Source organism: Primulina eburnea, chromosome 3 (assembly GCF_022965805.1).
Source record: "Primulina eburnea isolate SZY01 chromosome 3, ASM2296580v1, whole genome shotgun sequence".
Lineage (NCBI taxonomy): Eukaryota > Viridiplantae > Streptophyta > Magnoliopsida > Lamiales > Gesneriaceae > Primulina > Primulina eburnea.
Window position 1 is genome coordinate 2,228,907 of NC_133103.1, and position 27,559 is coordinate 2,256,465.

The 27,559-nt window shown below is 35.6% G+C and overlaps 5 protein-coding genes across 7 annotated transcripts; 1 reads left to right on the plus strand and 4 right to left on the minus strand.

Moving 5' to 3' along the window:
- Positions 1 to 457: 457 nt before the first annotated feature.
- On the minus strand, positions 458 to 4,661 carry LOC140825252 (N(6)-adenosine-methyltransferase MT-A70-like). The gene is given in 8 exon segments (XM_073186913.1): positions 458 to 871; positions 1,704 to 1,783; positions 1,980 to 2,196; positions 2,433 to 2,788; positions 2,872 to 2,955; positions 3,068 to 3,166; positions 3,506 to 3,946; positions 3,948 to 4,661. Coding segments are annotated over 8 exon segments (2,127 nt in total). The 5' UTR covers positions 4,593 to 4,661; the 3' UTR covers positions 458 to 666.
- A 256-nt stretch (positions 4,662 to 4,917) lies between these two features.
- Positions 4,918 to 7,143, plus strand: LOC140828625 (probable methyltransferase At1g29790). The gene is made up of 3 exons (XM_073191562.1): positions 4,918 to 5,017; positions 6,134 to 6,898; positions 7,082 to 7,143. Exons 1-3 carry the CDS (start codon positions 4,918 to 4,920, stop codon positions 7,141 to 7,143), a joined length of 927 nt encoding a protein of 308 aa, XP_073047663.1.
- Positions 7,144 to 7,562: 419 nt separating this feature from the next.
- On the minus strand, positions 7,563 to 11,912 carry LOC140825253 (plant UBX domain-containing protein 10). Its single transcript, XM_073186914.1, is given in 5 exon segments — positions 7,563 to 8,030; positions 8,032 to 8,088; positions 8,878 to 9,081; positions 9,220 to 9,390; positions 10,936 to 11,912. Coding segments are annotated over 5 exon segments (1,398 nt in total). The 5' UTR covers positions 11,731 to 11,912; the 3' UTR covers positions 7,563 to 7,859.
- Positions 11,913 to 12,436: 524 nt separating this feature from the next.
- On the minus strand, positions 12,437 to 15,220 carry LOC140825254 (uncharacterized). Of its 3 annotated transcripts, none has more exons than XM_073186915.1 (5): positions 14,992 to 15,220; positions 14,133 to 14,205; positions 13,742 to 13,895; positions 13,524 to 13,571; positions 12,437 to 13,423 (listed from the first exon to the last, which is right to left on the minus strand). In XM_073186915.1, exons 1-5 carry the CDS (start codon positions 15,057 to 15,059, stop codon positions 12,528 to 12,530), a joined length of 1,239 nt encoding a protein of 412 aa, XP_073043016.1. In that variant the 5' UTR covers positions 15,060 to 15,220; the 3' UTR covers positions 12,437 to 12,527. The 3 variants fall into 3 exon arrangements, with proteins under 3 accessions (XP_073043016.1, XP_073043019.1, XP_073043017.1); XM_073186918.1 differs by having other exon boundaries at positions 14,133 to 14,218; positions 14,992 to 15,219; XM_073186916.1 differs by having other exon boundaries at positions 15,017 to 15,218.
- Positions 15,221 to 15,894: 674 nt separating this feature from the next.
- LOC140825255 (transcription factor bHLH157-like) lies at positions 15,895 to 21,135 on the minus strand. The gene is made up of 10 exons (XM_073186919.1): positions 20,564 to 21,135; positions 19,877 to 19,966; positions 19,633 to 19,741; positions 19,495 to 19,536; positions 19,336 to 19,395; positions 17,257 to 18,543; positions 17,070 to 17,171; positions 16,826 to 16,963; positions 16,473 to 16,604; positions 15,895 to 16,370 (listed from the first exon to the last, which is right to left on the minus strand). Exons 1-10 carry the CDS (start codon positions 20,671 to 20,673, stop codon positions 16,194 to 16,196), a joined length of 2,247 nt encoding a protein of 748 aa, XP_073043020.1. The 5' UTR covers positions 20,674 to 21,135; the 3' UTR covers positions 15,895 to 16,193.
- Between the last annotated feature and the right edge of the window lie 6,424 nt (positions 21,136 to 27,559).

The window sequence follows — 27,559 nt, forward strand, 5'->3', positions numbered from 1 at the left end:
CATTAATGGAGATAGAATAACAAAAATAAATAAATAAGACAAGGGCGACGGTAACATAGACTCCAAGAAACCTATACAAGACTCCAGTTCAGTATATAACAAAAACTTATTTTATGATTGGCAAAGACAATTTTGCGTTAAATCGAGTAAAAAAATACCGAGGCCTTTGTCTCGCAGTTTTCATACAACAGGTTCGCCCTCATACAATATTTTGAGACTCGGTGTGGTTTCATTTTCCAGGATTCAATGGGTAAAATAGGTAAGGATTAATTACAATTAATCAATACTTCAAATGCTCTGAATCCGGACCTGAATGTTAATCACCTGAATTGGAATGTGAACAGAAGTGTCAGCAATAAACAAAAATTCAAGAGAACTGGAATGGGATATCTTGAAATCCTGGTATATAAATGTAGAAATGGTCTCCATATTTATAGATAGATTTAAACCCGAGACAGATAACAGCCCCACTAATTCCATATTTCATGGACACTAAACGTCCATTGCCCAACAACCATGCATTAGCCATGCTATTTATATCTTTCAAACTGAATTATAAATCTTATAAACATGAATTTTTGAGCCTATCCTAATTAAAACACCAAAAAATTGCACAAAAATAGCAGCAGTATCTTCTTAAACCTGCATTCGGATCATGCAACGGAGTTAGGTTACTGTTTCCCCATCCACAATCATTGCCTTTGATTCTAATGATGATTTATTTTCACCTTCCACGACTTCCATGGCCATTGCCGTTCTTGGTGGCGATGATGGCTGCACCTCCACATCCGGGTAAGCAGCTTTAAATCTTGCTCGCAACCCTTCATCTACTAACCGGACCCCTTGCAACTGATTCCCGAGCGATAACCACCTGAAAACAGCACATTAACAAAACATGTGAACAGTCTTTTTCGAATCTGACATAGAATGATCGAAGGTGGCCATCTGGCACTTGTAACATTGTTGGTATTTTCCAATTTTGGGGCAACATGTAATTGCCTGAATCAGTCAATATAAAAAGAGTGAATGAAACATATGCAGAACGTATCAGAGTTACCAACAAGAACGGGACAAAAACTTTTCACTCAAGGAAAATATGGAAAACGCTTCCTTACTCTAACCCAAGACTGAAGAAGTAACAACTAATATATAATTAACTGTGTTGAATATAGACTTTGAAACCATTGAAAGAATGCATATTGGCTTCAAGATCTCAACCATTAAGTACACATTCAGGGCATGGGCATATGTAAGATAGAAATATTATACAAGATGTCCATTTTTTGTATTTTGCTGGTTTTGGCCCCAGTTATATTCATTGTGATGTCAACTAGAAACACTAATGTATCAGTCTTCGACAACTGAATTTGAAACTTAGACCAAACGAACCGACTGGGGATGTGGATAAATGGGCTTTTGCTTCTTCATCAAACCATTAAAAGGTTGTCCTAAAGTGTCTGGAGAAACTTCCGTATATGGAATGATTAAATGCGTTTTCTAGAAAAGAATAGTTATAGAATAATGGGTTCAAAATACGCCTTGTTCATTTCTTTGAAGATATGGATGGTGTCACAGAGCAACTTATGCTTAGGAGCATTGAATCAATTCTGTAGGGGATTTCGTCAAATCGACACAAAATATCACCAACTGTTAAGTTCAACAGCCGAAATTATAAAAAATGAAGGATCATCAAGAAAATATACCCAGCCTGTACATTGTGCATCCTTGCAAACAACTCCAGCTTTCTAGTTCTCGGACTAATTCTTTCCAGCATAGCATACATCTATAACACATCAGGTAAATATATTAGGCATACATATATAAGAAAGTCAGATTATTTGAAGCTATTTTAAATTGATTTTTAGTAAGCACGGTCCGGCATCCAGAATGTGGATAACTATTCCAAGCATATATCAAAATCAGAGACATATTTAGTCAGATTCTTAATTGCCCATATGAAGGATGACAAAGCCACTGACCTCGTCTGGTTTGCGACTTGTTTCACGTACTTCAGCAACAATGACATCAGTATCAATATTCCTATTCACTTCAGGATTCCCTTTCACCCCAACAAGGCAATGCTCCTTGCTGTGGTTCAGCCAGTGGCCTGTACGACCTGTTCTGATGATTCGCTGAAGTTGATTGGTCTTTACCCAGATGATCTCCTCTACACGCTTGTACCCCCAAAGTTCCAAACTTCAGAAACATAATTGAACAGAGGTTTAATCAACATCAGTTACTACGATGTCAAAATTTTCCATAAGAAAAAGATTGGTTTTAGAGGTGTTTTCATTGTTGAAGGTAAATATCACATCATAATCTAATTATTTATAATGGTAAATAAAAAATATTCACCAAAAGAATAAATTATGGTCATCATAACAAAAATTTTCATGAAAATTACAAAAGCATAATCAGAAAAGGTAAAATACCATTCACGTCCAAGCTCCATAGCACGGCCTGTTACCCAAAGGAATATCAGACCATCAGTCTGTAAAGCAGGAACATTCAGAGTGCGCATTTCGTCATCAGCCATTGTCCCATAGGGCAATTCCATGTGAATATCCCATGGAGGATCAGCCATTATAACTCCAAATTGCCCTAAAATATCCATTCTAAAGGAGCGTATGTCACAGTTAATCCACTGCGGTTCTCCAAGCTCTACTTCCGAGCAATAATGAGCACTCTGAGGCTTCAATGGCTTGTTCAGAGGTAAGGTAGATTGTCCCATCATCATGTGTGCTACATCTGGAGTTGAGTCGAGCTCATAATGGACATATTTACACGTCTACTATCATGCACCAATGTGAGAACTGTGATCGAACTAAATAAATACTTGTAAGTATTAAAAACATGTGATGTATAATTTACCTTCATGTGACGACAAGTGTCGAGGAATGAACAGTCTCCCAAGTTTACATCAGTATGTGAAGCAATTATTCGTCGGAAATGAACCTAAATCAATTAAAAGATTTGCTATAACCATGACATCAAGGTTTTTTGGATTTTTATACTGAACAAGGCTTATACATGTGCTAAATTCATAAATGACAGACATTATACTAACCTTCTCACAAGCAACGAACATACCAGATTGGTGTCGGCAATCTTCTTTTGTCAATGCTGAACAGTACTCCTTTACTTGAGAACCGCCTTTGCTTTTGAACTAAAGCAATTCAAGAGCAACACCATTCAGTCAACAGTATATAAAGATTTCATTATTCCATATGGGCAATAAAGCATCCCGGATAGAGTCATGAGAACAATGGAACCATATTTTTATATTATCTGGGAAGAGAAATCTAGAGATTATCAAATAATAATAAAAGAGAATAACTTTAAAGTATTCAGCTGATTGTTGGCGTCCAGAACTAATTTAAACCCATCATAAACACAGTTAGTTAAATACACTAAGCATGAAGGAAGCAAAAACAAAATCCTTTTTGGTAGCATTAGGAAGAAAGTGAACATGATTGATTTGTTATCCATCTTTCTCAACACATACTTTAGCAGCCACCGCAGTTTCTTTGGCAGTTGGTCTGTGAATAAGGTCCAAAAGCTCCTCCCCCGTCTTAGACTTCTGCATTTCCTTAAAACTTTTCTTATTCAATAAAGCTTCAAGATCCTTCATATCCTCCTCCTCGGTCCTCGGTTTCAACCCAATGTTATTTGAATTCCCACTTTGAAGAACACTTGGATTCACTGGGGGCTGCCTATGCATTGGGGGCGGTATCCCCACGCCTCTCGGTACCCCCCCTATCATCCCCATCCCTCTCGCGCCACCACCTCTCGGTCCCATCATCATCGATCCCCCAACCCACATATCCGGAACTCCCCTTCCCATACCAAAACCCCCTCGGCCACTCATAATCTCCCCATTTTTCGGGGTTTCCATGACTCTATTCCTATCATTAGAATTCCCGTCGTTCATCTGCTTAGTTTCAGGGCAACTCTTTCAAAAGCCTAGTCCTATCAATGTTCATAACCATGACTCCAGACTTCCCACTCACCACAAACTCATCCAAGTCCACACAACCATTATCCTCGGCCATCGACCTCAAGGCCATCTCCACCGCCAGAATTGGCCCGGACTCCCCACCCAACTCCCTCAGAGCCACCTTCTCAGCTAAACTAGCCGACGAATCATTCTCCAACTTTCTCAACAATGTGGAGGAATCAATTGGAGTAAAGGGAACCCTCTCAAGCAAGCACACAGCCACCATTGACCTAACAACCGAAAGCGAACCACCGCTCTCCTCGATCAAAGCCCGCTCATTCTCTTTAGGCGAGGGCTTCCAAAGAGAGGCAGGGGCGGGGAGTTTTGAGTTCTCCAAGGGGACGTGGGGTTTGCTAAAATTGGGTTTGGCGGGTAGGATTTGGCTGAGCGGAGTGAAGGGCTTGTTGCTGAAAGTGGATACGGATTTGAGAGAGATATCGAGAGAGGAAACGATGTCGGGAACAACACTTTGAAGGGAGGCGATGATGTGCAGCTGGGCGGCGTGGAGGGTGTCGATGCGGGATTCGAGCCGCTGCCTCATTACCTTTATAGATGAAATCGAATCTTCTGTGGCTTCCGAAGATGGAGTCTCCATCGCCTTCCACTGTCCAGTGAAGGGTTCTTCCGAGGTTTTGAGTCGATTAATAATTCTACAGAACCAGGTAGGATTTAATCGTTCCTTCTTAAAACAACAAAATTTTTTATTTAAATTTATTTAAATTTTAATTTTTTTGATTAGTGAATTTTAATTTTAATTTTATATATTATAAAACACAAAATTTTATTAAATTGAAAAACTTAAAATTTTCACAACTCACCTTTCACTCCAAACCTTTGATCTTTCTAGTTCTATCATTCTTTCCATCACCATTTTTGTCAAATTTATCAAATTTGTTTGATTTTTCACCGCACAAGTAACAATGAGTCTATGTTTGAAAGAAATCCAACGAGACAACACAGAGAGAGTCTTGGATCGAAACTTAACATTGAGTCGCGTTTGTAAAGAACTCGACCTGCGTGGTGGGTGAGGCTTGATGTTTGGGTCGAGTCTTAACCCAATTTTCTATTATAACACAAAACAATTTTAATTTTTTACAATTAATTTTTTATTTTGCAGTCACTTCTCCAAAATCCATCCACTCGACCCACTCCACCCAAAATGTACCCAAACTCCACCCAAAAGCACAAAACTCACTCCACCCAAACTCCACATGCTCGACCCACGCCTATTTGAAATATGCAATATGCTCGATTCACTCAATCCATGGCCCATTAGAAATATGCAACATGATACTACCCCAGCTCGACTCACTACACCCATGCTCGACCCACTAGACCCTGCTCGACCCACTCACACTTCTACCCAATAAACGAATCACAGTCTCGAAAGAAACTTATTTCTGTAAAATTACAATATTACTTCTATACAAATTTTATAATACTCACTTATAGTTCTTGTAGGGATAAAAACAATTATTTGGTATTTTTATTGATTTTGAGTTGAATTCATGTGATCAATTTAAGAAGTTTTGATTAGAGTTTTATAATTCCAATACACCTCAATTTATTTTGAATAATGAAAACAATTAATTGGGTCGAGCCAAATGAACTAAAGACCCAACCCATTGTTTTGGTCGACCTCGACCCAAAACCTTCAAAGTGGAGGTTGGCTGGACCCATCTTGCAGGTTTTGGGTCGAGCTCGAACCAAAGCGGAGGTTTGGGTCGAGCCATCGACCATGGAGGTTGGCTCGACCCACGTTCAGTACACGAATAACATGGAGGCTCGACTCTTTGAGATACAATAAATATTCAGTCCAGAGAACATGTTAGAGTGAAATTTGTTATGAATTTTTTATGTTCAATTATGAAATTTGTTCGAGACACAGCACACAGACAACGAATTTTGGGTCGAAACTTCACACTAGGCCGAGCTTGTAAAGAACTCGACCCACTTGAGTCGAGTTATTTACATCTGAGTCGAGCTCGACCCAAGTGGTGGTTCAAGGCTTGATGTTTGGGTCGAGGGATTGGGTCGAGTCTTGATGTTTGGGTGGAGTTTGGGTTGAGTGAGTTATTGTATTGTGTTTGTGGTGGAGTGGGTCGAGTATGTTGTCCCCATCTCTATGATTTTAAGCATGTTGTCCCCATCTCTATGATGTGCATGTTGGATCGTATTGTAAGGATGATTGGAACTTGGCTCAAAAGCTTATGGTTCACAGGTGTGATCCATTGCCTCGAAGACGGTGCTTTGCACGAGCCTCTAAACTATACTTGAGACCTTATTCAACCAACGAGTCCCTTTGGAGGATACCTGAGGGGAGAAATGTGCGGTGGAGTAATTATCAGTGCAGAAACTTTGAGTGCTTATCTGGCAAGAGTCCAAAACGAGGTTATTCAAAGTGCACCGAATGTTTCGAAATGGACAGGGAAAAACTCAAGTGGATTACAAACACCACCCTTCCTAAAGATTTCTTGATCCAAGATGTTTTGGCAACCAAACAGGGTGAAATAAGAATCGGATTGGATTTTGGAATAGGGACGGGTACATTTGCAGCACGAATGAGAGAGCAAAACGTGACCATTGTTTCGACAGCCTTGAACTTAGGAGCCCCTATTGGTGAAACCATCGCTTTAAGAGGGTTGATCCCTTTATATTTGACGTGGAACCAACGCTTACCGTTCTTTGATAACACAATGAACTTGATTCACACCGCAGGCTTTATGGATGGATGGCTCAATTTACAGCTGTTAGATTTCATCTCGTTCGATTGGGATCGTGTTTTGAGGCCGGGCGGATTGCTATGGATCGATAAGTTCTTCTGTAAAAGGAAAGACTTGGATAACTACATGTATATGTTTTTGCAGTTTAGATATCAGAAACACAGATGGACAATTGCTCCTAAATCTGGTTTATTTCATCCTACTCCTACCCATATAAGCATTGCCTCTATGATAGGATGAATGGCCAAAATTTGTCCATATATAGGACCCACTTTTTTCTTTTGAAATTATGTGTGCGACAAGATCTTACTCATTGAAATGAAGTGAAGATAATACCTACACAGATAGATCTCATAAACCACTAAATCTAAGGATGAAGTTTTTCTCTCAGCTTTGCTTGAGAAGCCTCCTAGATCTCTTTAAATGATATGTTAATGCAATGATGCTTCTTCCTCTTTTCCTTTTTGTCCCCATAAATAAATATCATTAAACTCATTTTACACGGTAACATATAATTTCATTCGCACACAAATTCAAAATTATTTTATGCTGCCGGCGCATCCATGCGTATCAAAGATCGTTGATAAAGAGAATACATATGAGATACAAGAGTTCCATTCATCGACAGAATAGCTTGCCGTAGGTTTATAGCTAAATGGTTCTGTTGATAAATTTTGTCTAAATTGAGCAATATTTCTTCCAAAAAACTTGAATTTGAGTGAGCACACAAAGTTGATGTCTACTTGCATTTGAGGGTATACCCTTAAGACATTTAACCCACCAAGTTGCAAACTTTTCCTCGAATTGATGTGATTCGAGAAATCACAAATTAAAACTTGTCATTGAATTGTGAAAAAACATCAAGGATGCAACGAATTATCCAATCTACAGGACCGAACATATATGCCAACCCACGCCGTATTCTTTGGTAGAACACTTGAACTAGAAACAATAATGTCACATTTTATCATGCTGAATCTGCCTTCAAGTTTATGTTTCCTACCATAAAGCATGGATTTCTTGATAATAATGTCACATTTTATCATGCTGAATCTGCCTTCAAGTTTATGTTTCCTACCATAAAGCATGGATTTCTTGATCACGCCCCAATACACGCTATACATGTTTTCTTGCTTTCATCAGTTCAACTCCACAAAAAGACTAGCCTGCGCATGTAATCCTGCTTCTTTCAGTGACAAAGCAAGTTTCTCCGGCCCGTAAACAGTGCGAGGAAAGTTGGAGACGAGTCTGTAGCTGTCAGCTTCCAAACAGCCTAAAGAATCAACATAGTCATACAGAGACTGTATGGTAGGATGTACAATGAAACCTCCTATCTTTTCGTTCTCCAGAAGGAAAACGAACCAAAACCTGAAAAGATACAAAAGGTATCTCAAACAAAAAGATCGTAGCAGAGAACTTCTAAGCCCTGTTGGGTTCTAACACAATCCTTTCCCAGTCTCCCTTTGATGCAACATCAGTTATCTTCCCACCCTCCCGTTATCAACAAATCTCAATCAACATCATTCCTCTGAAAATGTCTTAACACTGAGGGAGGAGCTTTCTCTGCTTCTGAAAGGCAGGGACCAAAGCTAGAGCAAGCATGCTACTCATGGTAAAAGTCACTTGTGTAAGTGGTCACACAAGCATGAAGATGAGATGATCACTGATTTAAGGGAAATGGAGAAGGGATTCCTTCCTATTTATTTGATTTGTTTTTCGGCTTTCATTACCTATGTTGGGACGAACCAATTAAATACTCTCTTCAATTTCCTACAATCTCCTTTCTTCAACTATACTTAGCAAACAAGCACCGGCAGACTCCTTGTGGGACACCAGATCTCCTACTAAAACAAATTCAGATTTTGGGAAGATTGAAATGTATTAAAGAAGCGTTGATGACCTTTTTCATAGAAAAAATACAGCCAAGATTTTGTCCATTTGTCGTTTAATTTTAAATATAGAAAGTGGTAATTAATAATTCTTTAAAATGTTTCAAATTTTCCCAAACTTTGTATCTACTTTAGTACGAGACCCAGGCTATTAAATGGGCTGGTATGTGATAAAATCACTTGCTGTGGCCTTCCAAAATAAACTTAAAACAGACCATAGCATCACAGTACAACTAATTAATGGAAACATTCTAGAACACGGGCTTACTTGAGTAACATCAGGCCCTTTCTCTGGTTCTGCGCCTAGTGATAAAGATTTCTCCTCCCGCATCTTAGCTAGTGCAGCTTCTTTCTCAGCAGCTTCCAGCAATGCTTTTTCACGAGCTATCTCTTCCTCCTTCCTTTTCCTCTCGGCTTCAGCAGCTTCATGTTCCAGTCTTTCTTGCTCCTCTTTCCTCCGGCGCTCCCTAGCCTAACAAAGAAAATCAAAGAAAGTTAAAAAGAGGTACCTCTACAGGACAAAATTTTAAGAGACAACAAAGGAACATTACTGATGGCTTCGGCAAAGTTGACATTAAAATAAGAATGACCAAATTACACTGCGACATACTTGATCAGCCTCAAGTGCTGCTTGATATGCAGCATCCTGCTCCTCTCTTAGAAGCATACTGTTTCTTCTTTCTTCGGCTTCAAGTCTGCCTGAAACAAGAACAGGAGCACTCTCTTCAAGCACTCTCTGCAGTATTGTCACCATTTCTTCAGGAGATTTAGGCCCCTCAATCTAAACAATTAATGACAATAAGAATTTGATGAGAACATATCATAGAACCCAAATTTTAAGGTGGCATCTAGAGAGAAACAAGCATCTCAGAAAATAGCATATTAGACTGGGCAATGGAGATTCACATAAAAAAATAAGAGAAGATTTTATATGTAGGTCACATCCATAATCTTCAATATTTCTCCCCTTGCCATTTTAGCTCTTTCATTCAAACTTCACAAATGAAAGAACATCACACATATATTGAAAATTGAAAGGCAACAACAAATGCATGAACTACAACAGATCAAAACCATTTCATCTATAAATAAAGCTCGTGTGACAACAAACTATATCGTAGAGGATCAAATAAAATTTCTTCAAGAACAGACTCAGAGCCCAGTTTTCTTAAGCTTATCATAAGGTAGAACAGAATCCTGCAGTAAGCGGAACAAGAGGTCAACTAAAGGATGTACTAAAGATAAAAGTGGAATAACAATGTGATAAAACTCTTCCTTACTTTTACAGATTAATAAATAAGCAGAAGCAAAGTATAAGAGAAAATATCGATGAAACAGAATCCAGCAGTAAATTACAAAGTTGCAGGAAAAAAGTACAAGTGCGAATATTGGTGAACCAGAACAGTTGACCTATAGTACCAACAGAAATTATTGGTGAACATATAAAATTAAATTTGGAAAGTCAATCTTCATGAAATTCATTTGACAATGATCCAGATATTTTCCACCTCTAATCCCTTGAAATAATTCATAAAGGAATGCAAACATTAGACTGCAAAACAAAGAAATGCATCCCTTTGAAGAGAGTGTAGAGGAGAAAACAAACTGTTGACGAATTGTGCAGTGATAATGATATTAACAACTGAATACTTTCTAAGTCACAAACATTGGGGCAAAACAAATAGGAGCAAAATCTTGAAGATACACCAAGTTCTTCAGAAGCTGATAAATCATGCAATCATGGTGATATCAAAGTTACCAAAAGCGCAAAGCACTCCCGAGCGGTGTAAAGCATAGGCGTGCCAGCCTTGTGGCCCTTGCCTTGAGGTCTTTTAAAAAATAAAGGACCTTAACCAGCTACGGGTGATACTACCATCTTGACTGATTCTAAATTAAAACACTAGGGCAACAAATAAAACCTGAATCTTGAATTTTAGGTCAGATCAAAGTATAACCAAAAGTTACCAAGATATAAATACTCGGTAGAAGATTCATTGGGCATTAAATTAAGAAAATCATTTTTGCAAAATATTTAATAAACCAAGTAACATCTACTGCATTTATAAACAGAAGCCTAAAGATATAGGAACCATAAAATTTTCGCTGAAAACTCAAGGTTATTAACACTATAACTAAATTGGGGTCCCTCCTCTATCCTAGAACATTAGTACTAGGGCGTCTAATCCTCAGTGGTATACTAATATTTATCTCCTTACAAAAATCAGAGCATACCAATTTGAATTTGATCACTATTGTCAAAAAACCAAGTAAAAAGGAAAATAGCAATGCCATACTAATAGAAACTATGTACTAACTATATTTATACCTGCTGCAACAATGCGATCCTCTGATTTGTTGCAGCCATAACCACAGCGCAAAAGGGAAACCGGGATGCCTTCAGACTGTTGCTCATCTTGAACCCTTCGCTAGCCTTAACACTTCCACCCCACGCCACAAAATTCTCATTCACAAAGGCCACAAAAACATCATTACACAAAGAGTTCTCACAGAAAACTGGCGTGTCTTGGTGATCTGGCGAGTGCAAGTATACAAACAATAGCTTATATTCTTGCCTAGACCTTTGCAATGCGTCCATGAAACCATCGGCCAAGAAATTGGGACGCGTATTCCCATAATCCCTTTCAAATCTCGACACAAAATCCATAGCCTCCGATGCAGACTGAGACACAGAAACCAGAGGAGTGGATGCCGCCCGCGCATGGCCGTGAAAGTCGATCATCCCTAGTGAGTAAGAAAAAACACCACCAGCTGCCCACATACCCAAGCCAATTGCGCCGGATATCAACCCTAGACCACTGGAAACGATGGAAAAAGGTAGCGTGATTAATTTCCAAGCGAGTCCAGGGGGTTGATTGTTGTTGCCGCCGGGGGGGAGGACCAAGCCTATATCTTGGGGCTCTCGATCTGCTGTTGTGCTAGTGACGGCGGCAGTGTCTGTGGCGTCGAGGGAGAATGGACGGCGGTCTTCTGTGGCGGTGATGGAGGATACGGCTAATTCAAGGTCCCAGCCATGAGCCGTTAGGATTTCAGTGCACAAATCGGTATCTTCAATGCCGGTGATTGTCTGAAAATACGCCAGTTTATCGGATATATCCCCCATCTCTAGAATATTATCGCGTCTGAAACAAAACGATGCAGAAATCTTTGTAACGAACGGTGAAATTAGGGCTCGTTGAATTGGTTTAAATTATCTTCGAATTCGAGATGGGTTTTGCGTTCGACGCGAATTGTCAATATATTTTCTTCACATATAATAGTTAAGATAACAAACTCTACAACTTCTGATATTATGGTGAATGTTCCGTTTGGTAATGTAAGATTTCTTAAAATTAAATTTGTATCTCACTTGTTGATAATTGATTAGTTTCAACAATTTATTTTTTTCAATACTTTCTTTTATTGAAAAGTTTGGTTCCGCTTTCATCTCCACTGCTAATTATGTGTACACAATTTCTTTTATTGAAAAGTTTGGTTCAACTTTCATCTCCACTGCTAATTATGTGTACATTGTGTATACATTGTGATATGATAGTTTTGTTCTGATAAAATATGTTCTGATAAAATATTTTTCATGTTGAAATATTTTATCAAATAAAATTATTGTCAAGTATCAACTAATTTCTGCTCATAGCTATCAAGAAATCAAAATGACGCATCTTCGCGGAGTTGTATATCAATTAATCTACACTATACAAATAACGACCGAATAAAATATATAGAAAAAAACTAAATCGAAATCATTTTAGAAAAATTACCAATAATATATAACACTTTCTCAAGCCGATCTTGTACGACACACCACTATGTATGAGTCTGAAAGGTTCCGTCAACGAGAAATTGCCCAATGAATTTCCATTCATGAACACCAAAGACTAGCCACAGAACACACAATAGAATTCAGTCATGGGAGCTCTGAACCTCCTTAACCAATGGCTTCCTGTTTCGTCCTACTTCTCCCTTCGTTTTCGCAGTGCATATTTTACTATCCACATACTCCATAACAGAAGCCTTCTCAGCATTCACAATACTGGCCAAGATAGACCACGCCTCAGCTGCTTGCTCATGAACCCAACTCATAATGAAGTAAACTTTCCGTTCCACGTGCTTAAACTTGGTCTTCAGCTCGGCCCTTTTCGACTTGTTCATGTTCTCTAACCTGATCTGTCTCTCGGCAGCTCGAATCATCTTCTGCAAGTCATACAGCAAGCAGACTAAAGCTGCACCTCCAAGATAAAGTAGGCAAGCAACATCATCCAAAAGCATCAGTCCAAACGGCAAACCGCCCATGTGCTTGTAAGCAGTAGAGCATGTTCGCTCGAAGCAATGCAACAAAGCTTCAAAAACAGTCTCCGGGTGTGCAAGTTGATCCAAAACAGAAGATACCATCAGTAGAGTTGTCGCTGATTCAAAGGCATCAGATTTCCAATCCCCATTGTAAAGACGAAGGGTGAAACAATAACAGTATATAATGTCAACAGCATGCACTGTTAAAAGTGGAGATGGCTTAGTAGCAGTGAGTTGGTTCAGAGGTGGAATGGGAGTTTCAGGTCCAGAAAGCATGTCGTGCCATTGATCACCATTGGCAACATCTTCAGAAGATGCCACCAAATCTTGTTTCAGAGCAGGTCTGACTAATTGGGTCCCATACGAGCTAAGTGATATATATTTAGTAGAAGGCTTTAACCACCAAGGATTCCATGGTTCAATCATCTTGCTAAGCTCTCCTGAGGCTATTGCTCGATGGAAATGTTTATTTTCTTCAGTAGATAATTCATTGTATCCTAATCGACCTCCTGTCAAGAAAGCAAGAAAAAAGTTGCCAGTTAGTAAAAGATAAAGTGAATCAGAATACTTTTGTATGCCATTACAAAGAAACCTATATAGACAACATACCATAAATAATCTTTTGGATAGTCTCCTCCGATAAAAAAGAATCCGACTCTGAGTTAAGAAATAATAATGGAAAATGGCTGGTTAAGAATATCTAATATTTCGGAATAGAATAAAATCTTTTGGATAGCCTCCTCCGATCAAAATGAATGATGCACCTTAACAAGACAGCTTCACAGTGCCAATGACAGCAAGAAATACTGAAGGGAGGATCGACATACCATCACCATCCATGCAACTTTTTTCTGCTTCCTCATGGAACCGTTTAAGTATGTCCAACATTTTCTTTTTGCTTGCTTCATCAGGTTGCAGTTGTTGCAGTTCTTGAACAACATTTTCTTTCATAAAAGATTCGGTGCAACGAGGATTATGGGACTGCCACGAATACCATATGGAAATATTATCATCATAAAGGAAGAAACAAAGAGCACATCAATACTATCAATTTTCACTCATATGAAAATTTTAACACATTATCGAAACTTGTATGAATCTGCCAAACTAAAGACCGATTTACAAGTACGATCTGAGAAATTTTCAAATCTGCCACGGAATCCAAATAATTAGTTACTTCACTAGTTTATAGTTAAATCCTAGCCAAATAGTAATTACCTTGTAACATTGCAGAGAGCAATACCGAATATTGCACCGAGGGCATGTATATTGTGTAAATTGCTTTTCACACCTGCAACAAAGTGCTGATAATCAGCAAGTTTATCAGGAAATATACGCACTATGGATACCACAATTAAATATTTTTTTTATAGGTTCCTTGTAGCCTGCAGGGAGTAAGCAACTACTTGAGATATTTGAAACTACTAGAGATATTTGAAATATCAACTGCATGCTTGTTATCAAACTAAAAGCTATGGTTGCAACCACCCTTAGAAGATGAGCCTCATAAACTCAAATCCTTGATTTTCTGAATGTGACTTTTAGTCAATTTACTTGGATCCACCAAGTGTACCAAGAAAATGAAATTACTAAAAAAATACATAATGAAACTATTAGACGTGGTGGCATTTTAACTGGAACTCTTCCGGGGCTTTTGATTTGAATTTCCCAACAATCCGGAGTAATTTAATTTCATGTCTAAAACAGAGACCCATCCATCCCCATTCCATCTACTTTAATAGAATTAGCTGAATTTCGCAGTTTATCATCTGCGCAGAGGTTTTTTCTAGCTCAATCACCCCTGCGTAAATATGTCTGTCATCGCCATATTCTATCAGCCACGTAGTAGTTAATTAACCCATACTAAAAAGAATACTAGGTAAAGCTCAATTCAAAACCAAAGTATAAACCGAAAAAGGAAACCCCAACTTCAACAAAAAAACTACATCAAATTTAACAAAATGCGGTCATGAAAAAATACGTACGCACAAAAAAAATTGAATTAGGAGCCTGAACGTAATATAATCAAAGAAGTAAAATGTCAAAAAACATGATTAGGAGCTGAAAGTGGACTCACACGCGGCAGATTATGCGGGAGTTACCGGTGAATTGCGGGATTGTTGAGGCGATAATAGTTTCCGTCATCTGAAATTATTTGGCTCTGGCAGAATCGGCGACCCTAGGCGGAGGAACGTAAGTATCTCCGATCGGAATGTAAGTATCTCTTCCAGCTTCATTGATTGAGGGCTTCGATTAAGCCAGGAGAAGAAAATTGACGGAAATGGACGTGAAATTCGGTCAGTAACTTTAGGCACATCCCGTCACATTTGACAGTCTAACCGTCTAACTATAACGTGGAGGACTATTTTGGGTCAAATCATGTTACCAATTTCAAACTCATGCAAATTAGCATGGACTGAAACTGTAGGCAATATTATAATTATTTAAAAAACAATTATCATCAGTCAATTTTATTATATGAATTTTTAATTTTTATATAAAAATATTATTTTTTTATAATATATATATATGGATGAGTGCACATATAACATACTTTACAACATATTAAAAAAATATGATAATTGATTATTTATTTATAATATAAATAGTACCACATACAAATGAAATCTACATGTGTTTTAACGAATCCAACGTAACCAAGTTAAGCATTTAGATGCCCAGTCCGGAAAATGCTTGATCGTAATAAGAATTAATCCGCTAGCTTTAATTCAAGTCATCTTCGATCGTCATGTCAGACTGAAATATATTTTTGTAATAATAGTTAAAAATAATAATAATAACAAATCTATGTAATTTACTTGTTGTTTATTACATTTGAAGTAGCATATTAAACTTGCTAGTACCCGCTATTTTAGGATTGAATAAAAAGATGTTTCTTGATATCAAGTTGTTTGATTATGACATAAATAACAAAATAGAACTAAATAATTGTAAGATTAAAAAAAAAAAATTAGCCTAAATGATACTTCATTTGTTACCATCCGTGAATGAAACATAGAACATCCATCATTCAGAAGAACACAATCATTCTTTCCCTGTTACAAATGTTTCCTGTTGTACACTATTAAACCACACACTAATCTTCCTAAAAAAAAAATAGATATTTACCTATCACACTTGCTAGTTTAGAATCCTGACCATACATTGACTACAAAAGGGGATGAAAAACAAATTAATTGTAACACACAGATCTCCCTCTCTTATCCATTTTCGACTGGCGATCTGTCCGTTGCGAACATTGGCACTCAACGAAGAGTGTCAACTGATTAAATTGACAGGAAACGAAACAGTCGGTTTATGATGGTTGAACAAGGATACACCTGAGCTGATGACTCTACCGAGTGGATCAATTGCATTCCCTGCACTTTGGCAACTCATCTGCAAAAGCTGAATGAGGGAGGAAAATACTTCATGGCGTGTGACATGCTGGTTTTCCTGAAAAGGATTTAAGCTTACATGAATGTACAAAGACAACAAGGAAGAAAGGAATGTTGAGGCTTTGGATTTTATTGCATCTAGTAGTTCATTTTTTTTTACCTCGGCCTCCACTATGAAGTGAGCCCAAATATTAGATTCAACAGCTTTAAGCACTCCCTTGAGGATAATCAAGCCAAAACCTCGGATTAAGTCTGCAATCTCCAAAAAGAAACCTTGTTCTTCGCATTGGATCTGCAGGGAAAAGTTAAATATGATGAATTGAAAGTCGTTAAATAGGGAGGAAACTTATGCTAAAAGCTTAAATAATCAGTTACGACCCAACTCAGATGATAAATCACATCAACCTAAGTGCCATGTTTAATTGGTAACTCAGAACTTTGCCTTGAGAGGGAAACAAAACAAGATAATAGACATTCTTCGATGTCTTTTTGTGTGTCATAGTTCTATCATACCTCTATAAGCATTTGACCAGGGGTGCTAAGATCCTCAACTTTCAGAGGACAAACCATCATCTGCTCGCCTACTTCACATGCCCACGTAATTCCACCTCCGCCACAACTATTGAAATTGTCTTCTGGTACAGCCCCGCTCTGTTAATCAGAGAACATCATTAAAAATTATTCTTGCTAATAGAAGGTCCAAGTCCATGCATAAAACAAAAGAATGTTGTATAGACGATAAGCAAGACATTTTCACCTTTGGCTTGTCAATTTGTTTCAGAGTTTCAGCATGCTTTATGAGACCAGACATGAAGTTTAAATGTCTTATCGTTCGTTCCAACAGACGATCAATGCTCATCTGTAACATCAATCAATATCTATCTAGTCAAGAAACTAGTAAATCTGTACTTCAGATTTATCAAACAGAGAATTAACTCCATTACCTTTTCACCATTAGGAATGAGTCCCCTTAACTCCACAAGACGGTCTTGGATCATTTGACGATCTTTTGGCCTTGGTTTGGTCCCTGTTTTAGCCTTTTTCTTCCCAGATTTTTTCAGCTCATCTTGGCTCTTTGATACACAAGAATTTTGAGTACTCAAGCTACATCTGTTACCAATACACACAACTGGTTCTTTCAAAGAGGCTGCACTATTAAGCAATTTTTCATCGAAGATAGGAGAGTCTTGATATTTGACTTGGTCGTGGCCCAACAAATAGCTCTCAGTTTTTCTTCTTTTAGCAGGAGAGGATGACTGAATATCAAATCTTGATTGTGAAAATGTACAAGAATTACCAGCACAACCATCTAAAATGAGGTCAAGGCCTAATTTTGAGAACAAGCTATTAGATATTTTCCCAACATGAGACTGTACGCATTTCTCAGAAATGGACTTGGTGTCATCTGCACCAAAATTCAAATCATCACAATCTACAATCGGGATCAAAGTTTCACTCCAATCCTGTTGTGTTTCTTTTACATGGTCTGTTCCAAATGTATCTGTAATAGAACTTAGTGAATTGCACACAAGTTTTTCTGGGATATCAATTGGACGATTACATCCCCGCAGATCACTACTTAGTAGAACAGGGAATGAGGTGTTGTTTTGGCCTGGCATAGAAGAAAACCATTGAGCAAGATCATCTCCTGGAAAATATTTAGAGAGGTCCTCAAAATCATTATCTTGAAATAACTCCTCCAAAGACATTAGGCTGGATGGCCTTTGAATCCCACAATTAGTTGAATCGAGCGACAAAGCATAATATCGAGAGTGTATAAATTCCTCGGAGAAATCTTGCTCTAGTGATGAAGTGGAAGCCGAGTTGACATCGGCATTTAAATTTGAGAAATCGGCATTTTCACTCAATTTGGATGTCAAATGAGGCCAAGACGAAGTTATCACTGAACACTCACTATTGCTGCTAAGCTCTTTGGTGGCCCGGGGATTAAAAATGATCCCAGACTCTAAGATGAGATTATCTAACTGAGACGAGGCAACCATCGGATTATTCAAGTCCCGAAAACCTTCAGAGATTGTATCATGTAGAATATTTTGATTCGTGGAATGTAAAATGTTATGTGACAGCGATGACAAAAACTGTGTGGTTGGCTCATGGAACTGAGTTTTTGAAGTTGCGGGCTCATTTTCCGCCAACTGGAATTTTTTACCTTCACCCATTACTCTGAAAAGTTCTTTCACTTGTTCTGCAAAATCTTTTGTCTCAAGAATCTGCAGCAAAATTTGGACAGTCAATAGAAGGGTAGTAGTATAACTAAGCAAACACCATATATGGTGATCTTCATAATAAGATAGAAGCCACCTTAGCTCATTATTTAAGCAGGATCTAGATAGAATCATTGTAGTATATATCATAAAAGTTGATGGGGAACCTTTCCATGGGGTGATAAAAAGTAGTGAGACTTCATTTATATTACAAATACAACAAAAGTTGTTTCCTTTTCAGATGGATGTTGGGAATAGTGTTCTGGAGAAAGAGTAAAGAGGTGAATGAAAGGAGAGTTGAGGGGAAAGATTGATGTATATATTGCAAAGTCTGGTTGTATTTCTCGAAAGAAATGCTTGATGGATATTCATAAAGGTGATAAGAAATACTGGATTGATTCCATCTGTGGTCTTCATCAGACCAAAGACGTGGAATCTAGAATCCTCGATCTAATGCTGTAAAGCTCATGCCTAGCTGTCCACAAACCAGGCATTGCATAAAACGTTTTGGTGCTTCGATTAAGAAAGCCCGCTTGTTTCTCGGGAAGAGGATAAATGAGAGCTCGGACACTTTTCAAAAAGTGCTTATGATCAAGGTGATGGGGTTGTGATTGTCGTAGTTGCATGTAGCTACAACGTGACGGTAATCATGGATAATAGGATGCATCTATAAACCAAAGTATGGATCCCTTATAATTCTTAAAAATGCAAATCAAATTTGAGTCCATGAGCTCAATTACTCGAAAAAGGTATCTTCGGCGAGATGCATTACATTGTATTGTTGAAACGACGACTAACCTTGTGAGTAGAACCAAATTGCACAACCCCCAATGGTTCTACTGAAATTAGAGCTATAGTCTGCAAAATAAATTTTTGTGATCACCAAAACTAGCTTATCCATCAAGATTGAAATAAATGAAATGTATAATTTTCTCAATTAGAAGAAAGAGTTAGCACCTCTATCCCCATAGAGAATTGGCAATACAATTCAGAATCATCCTATAAAACGACGTGAAATCATTTTCCATTAGAATAATACATCAGAAATAAAATGCTATTTAAAATCCTAAGAGGAAATGCTTGGAAGATTTATACCTGAAAAACCTCAAGACTTTGGAATGATCCTAAACAACTTTGCCTCTCATTGTGATCTTCGGAAAACATCCATCTATCATTTTTAGTAAACGCTGCTTGACCAATGACACTGTTAAAAAAACCTGAAAATTAGTATGGTAATATTTAAAAATAAAATAGAATTTTCAAGAAAATAAAATGAAAATTCTAAGGTCAAAATTAATATCGGTAACATTATAAAAAAATATTAAATAATAAAGCTTACCCTCCTCCAAGAACATGCACTTGTAGAAGCATATTATCAATCACAGCTCCCAATTGTTCCTCATAATATGCATCTTTCAATGTCAACAACCTGAGATGACCCAAAACAGACTAAACAGATTAAAAAAATAACTAGATTAATTAAACTAATCTATACAAGATGGAGAAAATAATTTAAAAAAGGAAACAGTAATGCAAATAAAAATAATATAATCAAAATAATTATTGACATAGAGTAAAGGCAAAGCATTTATTTATGCAATAAAATAATCATATTCAAGAAGGACTTTTAATACATGATATTGCATTTTGTCATCCTAAAGAGATGTAATCATTGATCCGAGAAAAGTCCATTAAACAAAATAAATTTCACCTCTAATTTTGAAACCATATTTTGATGTTATGAAAGGGAAAAAAACCAGAAATTAGGAACAGATAGCACTTTACCAGATTTTCTTCAGAGGCCAAAAAAAAGAAGCATGCAGAAGCTGTACTTAGTTAAAAAAATACGCAGGAAAAAATGGTACTAATAAAGGAATTAAGGGTTTATAGTAAAATAAACACACAACACCATTTGTGTGTGGGTGTGTGTGAAAAAAATGAAGTTATGAACAATGGAGAAATGTAATAAAAGAATAAAACTTTAGGACACATAGTAGAAACATGCAGAGTATTTAATAATCCTTACAAAGAATTTGTGTAATCAAAGCCCCAGAAAAGGGCATAACTCCATCCATTACTGCAACAAAGATTCTTTAATGTCTCTTTTGCATTTGAATCAATCGTTTGAGCACCCATTTTGCAGAAGAAACCAAGAATGCAGAGGCAGCAGTACTGCCTTCTCAGAAGCTATCTTACCGAGAAATCACTATCATCCAACTTTCAGCCCCAAAATAAAGTCTTTTTTTTCAGTTTTTTTCTGCGTTTTTTTGATTCCAATCAAGAAATACACTTCTAAAAAAATCAAATCTTTTTTTTCCGCAGAGGTTCAGACAGCAAGAAAGGAAAATAAAGTGAAAGTAAAACCCAGTTTTTGTTTTGGGAAAAGAGTGAAGGGTTTATAGAGAGGGTGTTTGAAGTAGCAAAGAGAAAAAAAGAAACGGCAGTGAAATACAAAAAGTGCAAACTAAAGAGATGATTGTTGGGTGTTTGTCTGAATTCTGAACCCAAATGGATTAAAAAGGAGAAGAAAACGCAGAGACGAAGAGTGGAGATGGGAAATAAAAATAAGCGAAAGAAGACAAGAAAGATAAAAGGGAAAGTTAAATGTATAGATACGTACGTATGTGTATATATCGGCTGTGGAGGCAAAAAGGATTTCGCTTTGCCTCTCTCTTTCCCTATGGCAAACGAGAACGAGAGTACATTAATATTCCATAATATTTTACAAATACAACAAAATAATTAAATTGTTTGAGAAATAGTTTTTTTTTATGTTGTTCAAATCAATGAATTATAGAAAAGTACGAAGATTTGTTAACAATATTTATTTTCAAGTTATATTTGTTTTTGAAATTAATTGACCAATAACATGTTTAACAAATAAAAATAAATACAATACTGATAAACATTAAAGTAGAACCATAGAAATATTAGTGTTTTAAAAAGCTCGCTTGAGCGGATTTTCGAAATTAATTGACCAATAACATGTTTAATAAATAAAAAAATAAATACGATACTGATAGACATTAAAGTAGAACTATATAAATAATGAAATACGTATAATGCATTCAGTATTTGAATAAATATTTAGTAAAAAAATAAAAAAGCAGAAAATTCTAATTTAATAGTTTATTATATAAGAATTATTTTAATTAATGTATAAAAATAAAAATAAAAAAGATTTTATTATTAATTAAATAATTACATGGTACCCTCTTGTACCTATTTGGGTTCATTAATTGGTTCTTTGTTTGTCTTTATTGCCTGGAATATCTTCACCTAAAACAAAAAACTAATTTATGACAACTCTTATTTTTATGGAATTTTTCGAAACAGAGCATAGAGAACGGTGTTGGCCGTTTTCGAGGTTGGTGATGTCAGAATGTCTGCTGAATTATTACACATATATCATATAAATGAAGAGTTCAACTAATCAATACGGAAAAAATAGAAATGAAAGTTAAAAATTATAATTTCCATACCAATCAGATAAAAATATAATTTTGATTTTATTGGAATAAAAAATTAAATAGTAGCGTAGAGTTGAAGTGGATGATCACATGTTACTGCCACGGGTAATGTGTAAAACAAATCGATGTAGGAGTGAGTCTCATGTGAGACCGTCTCACGGATCATAATCTGTGAGACGGGTCAACCCTACCCATATTCACAATAGAAAGTAATACTCTTAGCATAAAAAGTAATACTTTTTAATGGGTGATCCAAATAAGATATCCGTCTCACAAATATGACCCGTGAGACCGTCTCACACAAGTTTTTGCCACGATGTAAAATATGATGTCAATTTTCTCGGTGGGTTTGAGATTCTGCGGGGAAAGCAAAAAATGAGACCAGGTTAAGGAAATTTCCAAATCCTCGAAGCCAATCGGGTTGGATATGTTAATGTGTTATCTTCATCAATGCACTCGTTCTGAGGTCCCAATAATAATATCATTGTTGTTACTAATAATAATTAGTTTTCCTATTAGTTAACAAAAACTCAAATTTATAACATTCAAATCGATCTCATTCATAATCCAACTTGTTATTTCATTATAATTATGTGTTTTATTTAAAATTGTTTATTATAATATAACCATTAATTACAAAAGTTTGTATCAAGTAATATTAATTATTATTTATATATGTAATTGGATTATTGTCAATATTATTGAAGTGAATTTGAAGATTTATCGGTTAATTCAACTGATATTTGAAGCGTTGATGAGTATGGAGATTTAATTCAAGTCAAGTCGGGGATGAGGATGACAAATTCAGCTCATTTTATTACCATTTCTAAATTTATTTGAAGCAAGGGCGATGACTATGATAAATATTTGACACCCACAAAATCGGATGAGAATTTTCAGATCAATTTGATATAACCGAGTATGAGAGCTAGATGAAGGCTTAATCATCGCGGGAATTAAACGAGAAATATTCGATTTATAAAAAACGAGATTGGGGTGGGGGTGGACCCTAATTTAGGGAGTGCTTGCAAGAAGTAAAAAATTATTATTATTAAATTTTTTTAAAAAAAAATCAATTATGCATTAGTTTTCGCTCAATTGAATCAAAATTAAGAAGTTGGTGGGATGTTAATTCTGTTTCCACAAAAATGATTTTAAGAAAAAAGTTAATATTAAAATCAATTATTTATTAAATATTATCTATTTTAATTTCATTTTTTCTCTTTTGTTTTCATATACTACCTCCTTCTGATTTTTTTTTTTTGTAATTTTTCATAATCAACAAAAAATAGATCTTAAGTCGTAAACGTACACTAATTAAATGAAAATTAAAATGTTTTTATTTGATTAATTCACAAATATAAATACGTTCATAAAAAAAAATATGGAACGTCGATTTAATTTTAGCTAGATACATTGTAAAGGAAGCAAATAGGTAATAATATTGAAGCATGATTTACTAATGAATAATTCGAAGGTCAAATAAAAGAAAAATAAAGGCATTGACCATGAATATGAACCACCCAACATCTTAGCCCCAATGCCTTACATAATGTCCCTTTCGTACGTTTTTCCACAAGAAGCCTGCGATTTTAATATCATATCAAATGTCCAATTTCAATAATTATGACCGAAAAAGTTGCAAATTCATTCAGAAATATATATATATGTATGTATATATATGTATGTATGTATATATATGTATGTATATCAAGGTCCTCCTTTTCCTTTGAAATTTAGAAACACTTCAACAAGTGGCCAATAACCTTTTGAATGGTGATCATTTTTCCTTTCAGAAAAATGCTAAATTTTAACCAAGTTGTGATATAGATATAACACAAATATTTACCGACTTGTGGAAGGAACACTTAATATACTTAATGACAAAAACTTGTGTGAGACGGTATCACGGATTATATTTTAGAATTAATATGTTTTTAAAAACATATAAAATTAATAATATTTTAGAATATATGTTTTAACAAGCATAAAAACCCTATTCCAAATGAGATAAATGCGCCTGAATTTTTACCGTATAAAAGTGAAATATGTTTGATATTAGAAATAATGTCATTTAAACTTTTCGCAAGATTGGTTGGTGTAAAGATCTAAATAATATTGTATGAAATTTTAATTTATACCGAATGATAGGGAACATTAAAATAAAGATAATTGTGTATAATGAGGATATCTTCTTTTTTTCTTGAGGAATTGAATGATCATGAATTGCCATTATTCCTGGGACAATTAATGATGCATGTGAAATCTAGTACCCTAATTAAATTAATAAATAAAAATTTAGAAAAGCAATTTCGAAACAAAACGTTTGATTTTTCATGTGTGCACTATGTTTTGTTGGTTGTTATTAGACATTATTATTTCAGGCAAATCAATTACAAGAGATTTGTTGTATGCTTAGGAACACTGATCTGTCGAATTATCATATATATATATATATATATATATATATATATATATAAGTTTTAATCCAAAATAGTATTAGGATCAATCACATCGTATGTTGAGTATGTAGAGGAAATGGGTACTTGCAATTTTTAAAATAATAACTAGAGACTGATTTAATATTTTTTTTTATCAACAACAAATTTGATTAATTTTTTGATGCTTTTTGATGTGATACATACGTTAGTAAATTGATTTAAGAAAAGAGGAGAAAAACGTTAACAAAGTTGGAAGCAATACCAATCAATCAACGTCTGAAAATCCAAAATTTGCGAAATATAATACAAAATATCAATAGTCTTTTTTCTATTGATACCGATGGCAAAAAATTAGGATACATTATGAGAAAATCAAATTTCCATCGTATTAATATAAATTTAATATATATGATACTCTCGATCGGAGATGTGTTGAGCCCACTCTCGGTAGCCAGAAGGGCAGTGGTCCAATATTCAGAAGGTTCTGAGTCTTCTCACACGCGATGTGGGTAGGATGGCATCCAGGAGGTCATATTGGCCGACCTCCTCGACGCTCGTAGTCGTAACACATGAAGTGATGACCGACCTCCCCGTGCCGACCTCACGTGTAGACCTCCCAAATTATGGTATTTTATTGATTGGATATATGTCTCGGCCGAGCTTCCACCTGGTCCAGACTACAGACGAGCTCCTGCTTAGGAGATCTCACATTCAGACATTAACGGGTAGCCCACATAAACGAAGTCCGGAAAGGTAAAGCCCATTAAGATTTAACCTAATTTTGTAAGAGATTTTGAGAATCTAAATCTACCAAATCAGGACTATATTTTGTTCCTATAAATAACATGTTTCATTCATTATTTATTCATTCATATACTCACTTGCGCTACACGCTATTCTCTGACTTGAGCGTCTGAGGGACTACGTCAGAACAACCTTCCGACCCCTTCTAACGTTTTTGTTTGTGCTCCCAGATTTCGAAGGTTCGACCCGAACTTTCTAAGTAAAGATCCGACCTTCCAGTTACCACATCCAACTTCAGATTCATTAATGTACACACACATATATAAATATAATATATGTATATATATATATATATATATATATATATATATATATATATATATATATATATATATATATATATATATGAGCGATTTTTTCTTGTTTGATAATTGATATGGCTCATTAGTTATTTATTATCAAAATTTCGTAATTTTTAAAATCATAATTTTCTATTATTTTTAATTTGTATTAATAAAGAAATTAATATTTGGAGAAGGAGGTTGAGATAATAATTGGGGGAGCGTAGAACGAGACATCGAGCAGAGAATATTCGGTGAGGGAGCGAAGCACGAGATTGGGCACCCCCGTCGTGGGCCCCATCGACACTGTAGTCTTTGTGGGGTTTTAAGGGATCATTTTCTGATGCACTCCATGTCACTTGCTCCCCCCTATAATTTACACTTTTTTTTTTGCCAAGATGGAAATAATTCACATTTCTTGCACAAAATTATTTTATTTTATTCCCTGATTTTTTTTATATGTTCTAAAAAAATTGAATTTCCTATTAAATAAGAGTAAATATTATTTCATTAAAAGTACTATAAAAAAAGAGAGAACATTAAACTCTAGTTAGATATGAACTTGGTATTTAAAAAATAATATTTCCAGTTATTAGACTATATTGATAGTAGGATCAAGATGTAATCGATTTTATTCATCAAATATCAAAATTTTAAACTGAACAAAACATACTTGAATCAGGAATTTGAATTGAACTGACATGAATTTTAAGCTTGTTCCAAGTAAAACGCTCGAGAATTCATTTTATTATCAGTTTTTTTAAATAGAAACGCCATGAGAATTAATAACATAGTTCAAGATATAAAAATACAGGACAGAGTATTGTGTGAATGCAATTCAAGGAGCCAGCACGAATAGGGAATCCGAGGCTTATGGTGAGGAACATCAATAATTTCTCATGATATTGTTTGTATCAAGAGAGCTAGCTTGGCTAAGAATGTTGGCCACAGCCTATAAACCAATAACAAAAATGGGTCCATATATGTTTGAGCGGATCCAGAAAACCCCATTTTTTTAAATAGATTAATTTTCAAATTTTATTTATACTTTATTTTAAATTATAAGATGCATCCATTTATAATATATTAATTTTAAATGCAAAATCTTGACTTAAACAACTCCCATCATAATTTTTTGCCTCCCTCATTATTAAATCTACTTTTTACCTCCCCACATAGCACCTACCAATCTCGTTTCCCAATATCTAGCGTGGACCTAGTTTTTTTTTTTTTAAGATTGATATCAAGATAAGCTTATTTTTTTAATACTGATATTTTTTTACAAGTCTATAAATTTAGCATCTATATATAATTTGTCAAGTTGTCTGCTAAACTTTGCTGTGTTTGCTCATGATTCCAACTCATAACATCCTTGTTAAGGAACAAAAATTATCTCACGGTTTAAAAATATCTGAATTGTATATATAGTTTTTGGTACAACGATAAACCGTTGACTCAGTAATTACTACTATCGAAATATTTGCTCAGGCAATTTTCATTGAAGGAGATTATTAAGTTTCAAGTGTCTGATATGAATAAAGATTTCAGCTCAGAAATACAAAAGTAAAGTAAAGATTTGGATGCATAAAGGCCCATTAACTGAACTGTTTCTAGACGCAAAGTGAATTGAACACACCTTTTTTTTCTTTCTTGATAAAAGATGATCACTATAATTTTGTCACCTTACAAACTACACATGCTCCATCATAACATCTGAGAAATAAGTCAATGCCATCTTAAAGTTTCTTGTTTCAGCCTTCTCTTGTAATTTTCCATCCATTGAAAGTAGAGAAGGTAATTGAATTCAAAAGGTATTGATAACTCTTTTATTGAATGCACATGGCAGTTTTCTGGGAAAGTATCTAAAGAAAACAAACTATTTAACTGTCTGAACTTGTTTCTCGAAATACAAAATTCCCTAGCTCTATAATTAAACGATGAACCAAACTTCTTCAAGTCGGCCTGAATATATTTCCCGAGTGGATACTGAGGAGCTCACCTGCGTCAAATCTGCATAGACTTCACG

What these genes read in the sequence shown, in the direction of transcription:
- LOC140825255 (XM_073186919.1), bottom strand. Translation starts at nt 20,673, where the DNA reads ATGGGTGCTCAAACGATTGATTCAAATGCAAAAGAGACATTAAAGAAT. An exon ending in GTGCATGTTCTTGGAGGAGG is followed by an intron (nt 19,742 to 19,876) that starts GTAAGCTTTATT and finishes TTTTTTTAACAG; the next exon opens with TGTCATTGGTCAAGCAGCGT. An exon ending in AAAGTCTTGAGGTTTTTCAG is followed by an intron (nt 19,537 to 19,632) that starts GTATAAATCTTC and finishes GTCGTTTTATAG; the next exon opens with GATGATTCTGAATTGTATTG.
- LOC140825254 (XM_073186915.1), bottom strand. Translation starts at nt 15,059, where the DNA reads ATGACGGAAACTATTATCGCCTCAACAATCCCGCAATTCACCGGTAAC. An exon ending in GCTCTCTGCAATGTTACAAG is followed by an intron (nt 13,896 to 14,132) that starts GTAATTACTATT and finishes TATTCGTGGCAG; the next exon opens with TCCCATAATCCTCGTTGCAC. An exon ending in AAGTTGCATGGATGGTGATG is followed by an intron (nt 13,572 to 13,741) that starts GTATGTCGATCC and finishes TTCTTAACTCAG; the next exon opens with AGTCGGATTCTTTTTTATCG.
- LOC140828625 (XM_073191562.1), top strand. Translation starts at nt 4,918, where the DNA reads ATGAGTCTATGTTTGAAAGAAATCCAACGAGACAACACAGAGAGAGTC. An exon ending in TAAAGAACTCGACCTGCGTG is followed by an intron (nt 5,018 to 6,133) that starts GTGGGTGAGGCT and finishes TATGATTTTAAG; the next exon opens with CATGTTGTCCCCATCTCTAT. An exon ending in ACACAGATGGACAATTGCTC is followed by an intron (nt 6,899 to 7,081) that starts CTAAATCTGGTT and finishes TCTCATAAACCA; the next exon opens with CTAAATCTAAGGATGAAGTT.